General features: G+C 34.9%; 2 protein-coding genes across 4 annotated transcripts; both read right to left on the bottom strand.

Moving 5' to 3' along the window:
* Nucleotides 1-548: 548 nt before the first annotated feature.
* On the bottom strand, nt 549-4,417 carry LOC110765362 (uncharacterized). 2 transcript variants are annotated; one of them, XM_088255310.1, is made up of 3 exons: nt 4,166-4,417; nt 1,835-2,987; nt 549-1,625 (listed from the first exon to the last, which is right to left on the bottom strand). In XM_088255310.1, exons 2-3 carry the CDS (start codon nt 2,985-2,987, stop codon nt 589-591), a joined length of 2,190 nt encoding a protein of 729 aa, XP_088111436.1. In that variant the 5' UTR covers nt 4,166-4,417; the 3' UTR covers nt 549-588. The 2 variants fall into 2 exon arrangements, with proteins under 2 accessions (XP_088111436.1, XP_021824163.2); XM_021968471.2 differs by having other exon boundaries at nt 1,835-2,991; nt 4,166-4,415.
* A 1,086-nt stretch (nt 4,418-5,503) lies between these two features.
* On the bottom strand, nt 5,504-6,957 carry LOC110765363 (large ribosomal subunit protein mL54). 2 transcript variants are annotated; one of them, XM_021968473.2, is made up of 3 exons: nt 6,815-6,940; nt 6,162-6,226; nt 5,504-6,076 (listed from the first exon to the last, which is right to left on the bottom strand). In XM_021968473.2, exon 3 carries the CDS (start codon nt 6,064-6,066, stop codon nt 5,665-5,667), a length of 402 nt encoding a protein of 133 aa, XP_021824165.1. In that variant the 5' UTR covers nt 6,067-6,076; nt 6,162-6,226; nt 6,815-6,940; the 3' UTR covers nt 5,504-5,664. The 2 variants fall into 2 exon arrangements, with proteins under 2 accessions (XP_021824165.1, XP_021824164.1); XM_021968472.2 differs by lacking the exon at nt 6,162-6,226 and having other exon boundaries at nt 6,815-6,957.
* Between the last annotated feature and the right edge of the window lie 4,650 nt (nt 6,958-11,607).

Below are 11,607 nucleotides of genomic sequence, written 5' to 3'. Positions count from 1 at the left end.
CCAAGATCTACTAATATCACCAGAACATGCATGAACTTTAAAAAACAAATCAGACACCTACAGATTGAAAGCTAAAACCTTGAACACAAAAACAATCATACAGAGTTAAACTTATGTAGTCAGAAAAGAGGGATAACTAATTTGCTATCTACTGAGATTTAATCTAAAATCAATTGAATTCTCAAATTTAGCCTAAAAGAAAATTGATTTTAAAAATGCCGTCAGAATTAGCCAAAAAAGCTAACAAAATTACATAAAACATTCCAAAATTATAATTAAAAAAACACACTAGGAGATAACAAGAGGGCTGATTTAAAAGCTACTTTCTTCGAAAGGAAACCTGACATATCCTACCGTGTATTTAGTTTTGCAAAAGGAAAAAAGCCAAGTTGTGAGAGAAAAAATGCATGGTTCTGTGTTCTATCATGTGAAGTACTGTTATGATTGTGGCTCTGTAGCTTGTGCTCTACCTTTTGCTTAAGTGATTGTGTTATATCTTAACAATCGAATAACAACTCAAGAATCATGCACATATGAACCTAAAAAAGTTGAAAAAGTTAATAAATAAATAAACATCGCGAAACAGAATCACATAGTTGCAGTACATGTCTTCTTATTATGCCGTCCAACTGCACCACATCGACTGCATGTAACGGCCCTTGAAAACTCACCAGCGGATTTCATCTTTTTAGTCACTGGCTGCCTAATAAGTGGAGGTAGGATAACAATATCTTCTGAACACCCATGCACCACATCCTTAATGTCAGGTATGGGAGAAATAAGAGTTGCATATGAACTTCTAAAATAGTTCAACTTGAAATAATCATCAACGTAGTCATATATGCAACCCGAATTTTTTTGAACAGCAACAACTGCATGAGCACAGGGAAAGCCTTTTATTTGCCACTCATGACAGGAGCAAAAATGCTTATCCAAATCAACCATAAAAGAACCTTCAGCATGAACCTCAAAAACAGAAGCACTAGAATGGATAGCATTCCAATGCTGACCAACAATCGACATTGCATTCAAGGTTTTCTCCATCACAGGACAGAGAATAGAACAACATTCCTTTGCTTCACAACTCCTTTGAGACATGAGTCCCATGAGTTTAATCCTGATGCCATCAACCATTTGACAAATAGGCAATGCATAAAGCTCCGAAATCCAAGATTGAAATGATTCAGAAACAGTGCTGCACATGTCACCATATCGATTACCCTTAAAATAGGCATATGACCAATTCTCCTTGGGGAAATTTTCTAGAAAGGTCTTCATAGGAGCACTGCCTTCATCTTTTAAATTTTTCATGTTAAACTCAAAAGCAGCTTCAGTTGGAGCATATACGCATTTCGTAAAAAGCTCAACAATTCGATCCCGAAAAAATTTACCGAAATTAGCCGGATATTTAGATGAGAGGTTCTGTTTCATATCATTCAAACAAAATGCATGATGGGATATTGGAAATATGTTTGAAACATCTTCGGTCGCACCTCTGTTATGATTAGATACAAAAGTAATCGTCCTACCTTGTGGAGTCAAAACTTTAGCTAAATTTTCAAAAAACCACCTCCAGTTTTCCTCGTTTTCTGAGTCCACGATAGCAAAAGCAAATGGGAAAAATCCTAAAAACCAATAACATAAAAAGGCAATGGATAAGTAATACAATATTTAAGCAAAATATAGATTTATCTTATCAAATATCACAATATATACAACATATAGATGTAACTATCAAGCAGATAACTACCTATGAGAGTTTCATTTTCTATTCTAAAAATCCATTTACAGTGACTCATCACTCATCATAGTAATAAAACGTAACTAATTGTACCTTGATTTCCATCCCTCCCGGTAGCACCAATTAGCTGCCCCTTATACTTACTTTTAAAATAGGTTGCATCTATGAACAGCAAAGGTCTGCACCATCTAAATCCCTCAATGCAAGCACCATAGCAAATAAACAATCTTTGAAAGCGAGAAGTTGTTGGATCACACTCCAAGACACAATGTGACCCTGGATTAGTTGACATTAAAGCATCTCTATACTGAACTAACTGGTTATAAGACAAGGATTCATTACCATGAACCTCACTCTTAGCCAATTCTTTCCCATGCCATGCACTATGGTAAGAGATATCAAGACCATATTTTTGCTTAAAATCCTTGACAATATCTGCTGGTTTAATTGTTGGTTTCTCACGGATTTGATCCACGAGAACAGAAGAAACAACCTTTGAACTCATCATCTTACTTTTCTGTTCATCAACAACAGGCGTGCATGTGTGAACATTATTCAGACTCCTTATGTAGAAAAAACCATTCCCTCGACATAGAGAAGCATATATACGCCAATTACAACCATCTGAAATCTTCTTAAAACATTCAGCAAGGACACGTTCTTTCTCATTCTTTACATAAGCAATACGAAATCTCATATGAGCAGCATACTTACACAACTTGTTACGAAATTCAGTTACACCCCCCTCAAATCTCTGACCATCATGACTAATATATTCCTTCCAGTCCTGAGACAAATAGGCATTGCCTCCATCCAACCTGGAGTCCCCAAAACGGTCATTCTCATCAATGGCACTACGACTTTCTAATGTGCATGATAAAGGTGCTGCACGATTTGAGACTTCACGATTAGACATTGCATGATTAGACGCTGTATGATCAGACTCTTCACACTTTTGATCACCATTATCATTATTTGAACTCACAAGATCCTTCACCAATATATCAACAAAACTACTCTTCAACATTGTTAAACACATCAACATCATATGCAAATCCATATCAGATTGCAGCAAACAATTAGGGTGGTCAGGAAGAGAATACGTCAGGTCAAAGCTCCCCACTTTCAGTTCCTTAAACCTTAAGCATATCTCATTACAAATATCCAAATATTTACTATTTTCAGACAATGCAATGACAACAGTTAATGAACGATAACTACACCTTGCTATTCTAGCACTCTCCATCTGTCTACATGTAAAAAAGAACAAAACAAACAAACAGTAAATAAGTCAGCAACAACCATCTGGATAACAATTAGAATAAATGTCTCAACATATTCTTACTGACACATAGTAGCATATCAAATATTTCAACAAGATATAACCTTTAATAACTACATTAATAGTTACTATTACGAACATACATAACAAAACACAAAGTAAAGAGTGCAGCTGCCTCACATTTACATTGTTTTTCCAAAATAGTATAGTTTTTCTTACAACCACGCTTTTCCCTTCTCTCCTCCTCATTCAAGTTTCTTTGAAAACCACAATCCCAACAATACTTCTGCAATCTCACCTTTACCCAGTCCCCACTCACAGCAGCCAAAAAAAGGTTTCCACTACTTCAGAAATACTCCAATTCCATCTACTACAACCCCTAACCACCTGCTTAGCATCCTAACTAATATTATGTAAGCCATAGTTATCTTAATAACAGCAACCCTTTTTATTTGGACCAAATCGCCAATCTCCCAATCCCTTTCTCCCTTGTTCGAGATACCAGCTCCCAGTTCATCAAGCAGTCTTTCTTCCTTCCCACACGAAATCCCTCATCAAACATTCTAACCTCTCTGCCCTTTTCGGCTTCAAGGTGGGCATCTTCTATGGAGTTTAGAGATATACATTACATTTCCTGTTTATTCATGGGGAGCTGTCATTTCTGAAGATTTTAATTTGTGCCTGTGTCTTATGTATTTCCTGCATTAGTTCTGAGATTGTACATTGGGTGGACTGTTACTTCACTGTTGTACTTTTCACTTTAATTTAAGGGGAAAAAAGGGTAAGAGTAAGAACAACTACTATATCTTTCTTTGGTGATATTCATCACCAAAAGAAAAAAAAAACTTTAATAATTACTTATGCCAACGAAGCCAAGTTTTTTAGCTGAAAAGAAAAACAATAGCTGGAGCTAGAAATTATTTCATTCAATCACAAAGGCAAAAGCAGCTTGAATTTTACAATGCATTTAGAAAATAATCAATAGAACTATTCAACAATGAACCCAAAATCATTTACATCATAAACTGCAGAAACTTCAACCCATAAAAAGCTGCATAACTAATATATGAATAAATTTAAAATGAAAATAAACAAGATTTATGATTCAAAATAACATAGTGGAGGGAAAATAAACTAATTACCCTAATTCGAGGGTCGGTTCGATAATGCAAAACCTGCAGAGGAGAGAGTGAGAGGAACTAGGCGTAGGCTATTTTTTGTGGGAGCTTTTGCGAGGCCGGTCTGGTAACTGGACGGGGTTTGAAGGACCTGCCCAATCACTCAACCACTGCGAAACGCAGAAATATGGTGTTTGCTTGTGTAAGATTTAATATTTTTCACATCCCTAAAATACCCCCAATTAACCATTATTGTATTTTGAATATTAATGTTGAAATCAATATGGAAATTGTTTTTAAAAATTTGGTTGATATACGTTGAATTTGGAAAAATTATATACATGTCTCTCCATGAAATCTGGTTGTAATTGATGTAGGAATTAATTTGGAAAGTTTTTTTTTTTTTTTTCGACATTAAATTTCAGATTTAAAGTACCTAATAGGTGGAATTCACTATTATAGCATGGACTGTAAATAACTTATAATACATGGACAACTTGTAATCTTGATGGCATTTAATTCAAATTTTGGGCTTATATTGAGAAGTAGAAAAGTAGGTGGATTTAAGTTGAAAGGGTCTAACAAATGGTCACTAAAGGAAAAATTAATGAAATTCAGTTGGGCAATAGGGACAAAAAGGACAACCAAGAATGGTGCAACCTAGTTGGACCCAAACCAATGTAACCCAATCAGCCCATCAATAATATAATTTGCTTTTAAATTTCAACGTTGCACTATTTCATTTGTATATTTTTCTGGTGAGCAGTATTTCATTTGTATATTATTACTTACAAACAATAAAGTGCCACATTAGTTGGTAACTTTGTATTTAAAAAATCTGCTAAAAAACATCGGCTAATTCTATACTTAGGGGGAACTGATCCCATTTTAAATCTGTACCGAAGAACCCAGCATGTCGTGAGCAGTGAAGCTGGAGCAATTCCTTCTGGCGGAGAAAAGAAACATCTGCTGACAAAACTTCTAGCAAACAATGGTAATACTTCAGATGTAAGTTTTTAGGAAACATAAGTTGCAGCAAAAAATACTAGCCTAAGCCAGTTTTGGAATCATTTTCCATAAAACTCCAATCTCCAAACACTGGCAGAATAACATTTTACATCGGCAGCATCTGCTTCAGAAAAATCACTTTTAATCTTGTAGTAAGTAAAATCTACCATCTCTAAGTTAACTCTAAAAGCATGCAACATGAATTTCCAGCTCATATAGGAGACCTAAGCAAACTCTTTATAGTTGAAGGGATTTTTTACTAATGAAATTTCGCAAGACCAGTCCTTAACGTTTCTAGAATAAGAACAGAGCCTCAATACTTTTTCCCAATTTGTTCAGTGAAGAGGCAATCAATAAAAGTTAATTCCAAGACTGAGATTACTCAAAACATACAAAAGAGCATTTCCACAGAAAAGTACATCTAACCTGCCCTGGAATCATACAGGAACCCAGAAGCAGCCTTTTTGATGATGATGATTTTCAGTTCATTTCTTTGCAAACCAAAAAATATCTAACTAGTTCTTGGCCTTAAGAGAGTTGTTGTCCTTAATCCTTGCTCGGTTATCCAGCTTAACAAAGCGTTTGAGATCTTCGTAAGGGAGAGTTTCAATGTTCTTCCTACTTAATTCACTCAATGCTGGGCGTTTATCAAGTAGACGCCACAACCAATCAGGGTACTCAGCATCTGGCAAGATCTTAGGATCTGTTCCGTCTTTGAGAATATTTGCTCCGACAACTGTAGTAGACTTAACTTCTTTGTCCAGATTTGATGCTTTTGGTGCATCGCCTTGAGCAGCACCTTTTGAACCCTTCTTTGCTTTACCGCCCCCAATAGCAAATGTTCGTCGTGACACTATCCCAACTGCTTCGCTGGTATTGATAATGCTTCTAAATGTTTTGACATGACTCATAGCCATGATTTTATCCCTACAACATTAGTGTTAATAATTAAATGAGGGAGTTTCAACAACAGACTGTGATCAAAAAATGAGTTTCAGAAAAGGCTAAATACCAATTTCAACAAACTACAGTCCAAGTTCCTCATGAAACACAACCCACAATATCCCAATTGGAACTCTGTGAAAGAGATTTTTGAAAAGCAAATACCGATTACCGTTACTTCATGGGAACGAGTCATATGGGTACTGATGAAATTCACAGACCAAATAATAAAACTTTTTGACAAAATTATCAATGTAAGAACCACCCGAGTTAGATTTTCTCAATACCACATACACGAATCACGATTGTATTCCATTAACCAATAAGCAACTACACCAAACAACAAAGTTTCTACTTGCATGTAATAATATGAGAACAAATTTGACGCTTGAAGCTGACAATAACCCAAAATCCAAAAACAAATCCAAGTAAACAAATTTCTGAAACATTTTCAGAGCTGAAACGCTTAAAACCCCCCACGCAATTTAATAATTTATACAAAACCTCTAGCTAATCAGAATGCCTCTCTGAAAAAAAAAACCCCAGTTCATGAATTCCCTTAAATCGCAGAAATAACCAACAAAAAGTTTAAGCTTTCAAAACGAGACACAGACATCGCAGACAAGATAGTGAGCTGAATCAAACAAAAACAACAAAGCATAATTTGCTAATTAAGTTAACGAAATCTCTAACAGAGAGAGAGAGAAAGAGAGAGATTTGAACCTTAAAATGAAGAGGGATGATGGGATGCGATGGAGCTCTCGTCGAATTCAGTCTGTTGTAAAGAGCGAGACGGAGGAGAGAATGAGAGATGTTAGGGTTTACCGGGTAGTGAGTTAAAGGGTCGGGTTTGACAGAACTTGATGACATATTGAAAACAAAAGCCCAAACCCAACTGCTGCTACGGTCAATCCGTACCTAAATGGTCAATCCGTTCCTAAATTGAGACCAAAACAAATGGTGAAGGGTGCACCCAATTTATATCTTATTTTCTTCAAATAAATTGACATTTATATTCATTTGCAAAATTACTATAATCCGCTTAATGATTTTTATATAAAATATCATAAATTATACGTTTCTCTTTCTCTATCTTTCTAATTCCTAACTTACCCATTTGGTTGTCAATGGGGTATAGCTCGGTTGAGCTTGAGCTCTTCCATTTCCATCCATGTGGGTAGAGGTTCGAAACCCCCTGACACCCGATGAATATTTGTGTAAAATCCCTTTCCCCAATCACTTGTATTAAAAAAAAAAACTTACTCATTTGTCTAACTACTCTATTCCTACATTATATGGAAAGAGTAGAGTAATAAAATCATGGTCTATGATAACTTCCAAGTTCTTCCTCAAGAAGCACCTAACATGTGATTTGTCAGAAAGCACTTTTATGACAAGAAGCAGTTTTACGGGTATGTTTGGCACTGCTTGTGTAGAAAGTATTTCTGCTAAGTGCTTAGAAGCGCTTTTATTATAAGAATGGCAATTTTTTGTTAAAAATTCAAGTGCTTCGTACTTTTATGATTTCAAAGCACTTCTAAATTTTTCAACCACACATTAGTCAGAAACTCTTTAGTTATTAAAAAAAAAATTTAATCATTCTAGGAGAACTTTTAAACATTCTCTTAAGTTTTTCGATGCACTTCTAATGAAAGTGTTTCAACGAATCTTTGACTCAAAGCTTCCACTCCCACACTAATGCATTAATCTTAATTGAAAACGGAAGCAAGTTTTAAAGGGAAATAAATTTTGATTTATAGAAGCAAAATTTCTTTCTCTTACAACAACTATAGAGCATAAGTGGTAGTACACTTCAATTCGTATGTCAGGCACATGTAGTGGAGATAGACATCAAATTGATATTTTATTTTAGAGATATTTAGGCCTAGTTTGGGATTGCTGTCATTTTTAAAAAAAGTTGCTTCTGCTGTGCTTTGAAAATAATTAGCTGTAAAGTAAAGCAGCTCCATGTTTGGTAAACAATATTTTTAAAGTGCTGTTAGTACAAAAAGCAGTGTAAAAAACGTTTGGTAAATTTTTATATAAAATTGTTGTAACTGTGAATAATGACTAAAATAGACATGATGTTAAAAGTGTTATGTACTAATTATGTGGTGGTAGTTGTAGTGATCGAGTGGAGGTCGTGGTGGTGGGGATGGCGGTTGTGGAGGTGGTGGTGGTGGTGGCAGTGGCAGCATGGTGGTGGTGGTCGTGTTGGTGGTGGTGGTGGTGGAGGTGGTGGATGAGGTGGTGGTGGCGGAGGATGAGGAGGAGGAGGATGTGATGGTGGTGATGTTGGTTGTGGAGGTGGTGGTGGATTTGGAGGTTTTGGAGGAGGTGGTGGTTGTGGTGGTGGTGGTGGTGGTTGTGGAGGTGGAGGTAGAGGTGAAGGAGGAGGTGGTGGTGAAGGTGGTGGAGGAGGTGGAGGAGGTGGTGGTTGTGGTGGTGGTGGTGGAGGATGAGGAGGAGGAGGATGTGGTGGTGGCGGTGGTTGTGGAGGTAGTGAATGTGGTGGTGCAAGTGGTGGAGTTGGATGTGGAAGTGGAGGTGGTGTCATTTTTAAAAATGAATGATGGTATTTTGGGAATTAAAAAAATTCATTAAATGTTCATCTATGCTTCTTTTAAAAGCAGCTTTGAAAAGCAACTCAGTGCCTGCTTTTAAAAGCTGCTGTCAAAAGGCCATTGCTTTTAAAATAATCGGGATATTTTCTTTTTACCAAACACCTTAAACTGCTTAACTTTAAAGTGAAGCAGGTTTTTGACGAAAAAAAGCAATCCCAAACGGGGCCTTAGTCATATAACCATTTTTAGCACTAATAATATAGATAAACCCTATACCATTGAATTTCTATAAACAAACCCAAAAAAAACCCCAAAAATGATAGCTGACCCTATTGAATTTAAGTTTGATTATTGAATTACTTTGATACCCTATTGAGTATTTTGGGTGTTTTTTTTATGAGGTTTGGGGTTGGACTTGTTTTAAGAAATTGATGTCAGTTTTGTAATTTATAAGAAGTTAAAAGCCTATTTGTTATGTTGTAAATGAGTTTTGGGTGTGTTTCTAAAGTTCATTTCATATAGGGTATTTTTATAATTTGGGCCTCTATATTGGGTATAATATTGAATCTCCCTTTATTTTATTTAGGGAGCTGATTTTCCCACTCTCATTTTCTTCACTTACACTTCCTTTTGCTTTTTAATACTCTTTTTTTTTTTTGTTCTTTCTCTTTCCAATTCTATCATTACCCTACATTAAGGTTTTGATAACTGAAATTAAGAAAAGTTAACATAAAATAAAACAAAAAACAAAAAAAATTGGAAATTGATAGAAATGTAAGTATTTGTACGCCAAATTCTTTGTTTTTTTTACCAAGTATGTGAGTACTATTTATCTTTGTTGTAGTTAATAGATAATAATTTTTTTGGGCTAACATGTTTCTAGGTAGAAGAACTAAAGAATTCTACTAACCAAATTGTCATTAGGAGCTTAGATATGCAGAAAGCAAGGTGTGCATAATAGTCTTAGATTTTTATTCTTTCATAATATTAGTAAGTGATTGTACGTGTCTTCTTATTAAAGGAAATTATAGAGTAAGGGTAGAATAGGAAAGAGAAAGAACAAAAAGAAATAAAATTGATTAAAAAGTATTAACATGCAAAAGGGAGTGTAAGTGGAGAAAAGGGGAGTGGAACGGTCGACTATGGTACGGTCGACTAAAATCTAGAATGCTACAATCTAGTTGAATCCAATTTGTTGTGACTGAGTAGCTTGATTTATATAGTTAGATAGATGGTCCAGTTGGACTAATCTGGAGGTTAGAAGAAGGCGTGGTTGAAGGCCAGACTAACAGAAACCTTGAAGGTCCGGAGGACGAAGTCTTGATGGGAGGCAGAAGTCTTGGGTGTCGGTTATAGTTCTGATTGTCAATCGGAGTCTTGAGACCAAAAGGAACTTATTGATATATAGGATTTAGTGCAAACATGTGTTTAGCAACGTGTTTGACTGTTTGGTTAATTTTGAGGTTCCAAGTTTGGTGAGACGTGAGAATAATGTTTCTCATGCGGAATAGAGGAATTCTCTAGGACGTCCGTTAATAACATTAAGCATGAAAGTGATAGAAAATCAAATTTCAGGTAAAAAAAGAAAGAAGATAAAACTACTTTGTGTAGTAAAGTCTGAAAGTTAGTAAATTTGAAGGTAATAACGTGAAATTTACCCAAAGATATAAGAGCATCCGCAATGGTTGCTCAACAATTTATTTCATTTCAGTTCAATACTTCAATTTATTAAACTTTTTTAGCAGCTATTGAATTAAACTGCAGTTTCATTTGCAGTGGTGCAGTTCAATAGCTTACCAATTAAAAACTATATATTTTAAATATCTTTTTAAATGATTGAATAAAATAAAAAGAATAAAGTTAATTAGGATTAGAATTATACAATTAAAATGGTTTCAAAGAGATATTTAAAAAGAGACCAATTTTGAATATATATATATATATATATATATATATATATATATATATATATATATATATATATAGAGGGACACCCTTGTAGGGCTCACTCCACATTGTATTTGACTAATCCAAGCCGTCAATTTTTTAGATAATCAGTCAAAGATCATCTCTACAAAAAAATTCACTTGAATCCAATATCATTTGACAGCTCAATTGAGTTATTGAAATTTTAGTATTTTCTTGAAGTACCGTGTTCATTGATTTTGTAAAACACAATTGGATGTCAAAACGATTTCCGATTTGTCTAATTTTTTGTAAGGATGATCTATGAATGTAGACTTAAAAAATAGATGTTTGGATCGTTGTAAAAAAATTCGTAGGGGACCCTAAAGGGTGTCCCTCAAATAATCCCTCAAATAAGTATTTGAGGGAAACCCTTGTAGGGCCATTACACATTGTATTTCACTAATCCAAACCGTCTATTTTAGAGATATTCATTCAAGGATCATCTCTACAAAAAATCACTTGAATCCAATATCATTTGACTACTCAATTAAATTATTGAAATTTAAGTACTTCTTTGAAGCACCGTGTTCATTGATTTTGTTGGTCTCAATTAGATGCCTTAATGATTTTCAATTTGCATGAATTTTTGCAAGGATAATTCATGAATGAAGATGTGAAAAATAGATGTTTCGGATCGTTGAAATTTTTTTTGTAGGGGACCCCAAAAGGTGTCCCTCAATAAAGGGGACTGTATATATATAAACACTATATATATACAGAGAGCTTCCATTGAGAGATCTCTCAAATTAGCTTATTTGAGGGACACCCGTGTAGGGCCTACTCCGCATTGTATTTCACCAATTCAAACTGTCTATGTTTTAAATAATCATTCAAAGATCATCTCTACAAAAAATCACTTGAATCCGATATCGTTTAACCACTCAAATGTGTTATTGAAATTTTAGTACTTTCTTGAAGCACCATGTTCATTGATTTTGTAGGATACAATTGGATGTCGAAACGGTTTCCAATTTGTCTAAATTT

This window comes from Prunus avium, chromosome 6 (assembly GCF_965620075.1).
Source record: "Prunus avium chromosome 6, drPruAviu1.hap1.1, whole genome shotgun sequence".
NCBI classification, from domain to species: domain Eukaryota; kingdom Viridiplantae; phylum Streptophyta; class Magnoliopsida; order Rosales; family Rosaceae; genus Prunus; species Prunus avium.
Note: the sequence above shows the minus strand (reverse complement) of the source record. Positions and strands in the feature narration are given on the sequence as shown.

What these genes read in the sequence shown, in the direction of transcription:
- LOC110765362 (XM_088255310.1), bottom strand. Translation starts at nt 2,987, where the DNA reads ATGGAGAGTGCTAGAATAGCAAGGTGTAGTTATCGTTCATTAACTGTT. An exon ending in CGGGAGGGATGGAAATCAAG is followed by an intron (nt 1,626 to 1,834) that starts GTACAATTAGTT and finishes ATTGGTTTTTAG; the next exon opens with GATTTTTCCCATTTGCTTTT.
- LOC110765363 (XM_021968472.2), bottom strand. Translation starts at nt 6,066, where the DNA reads ATGGCTATGAGTCATGTCAAAACATTTAGAAGCATTATCAATACCAGC.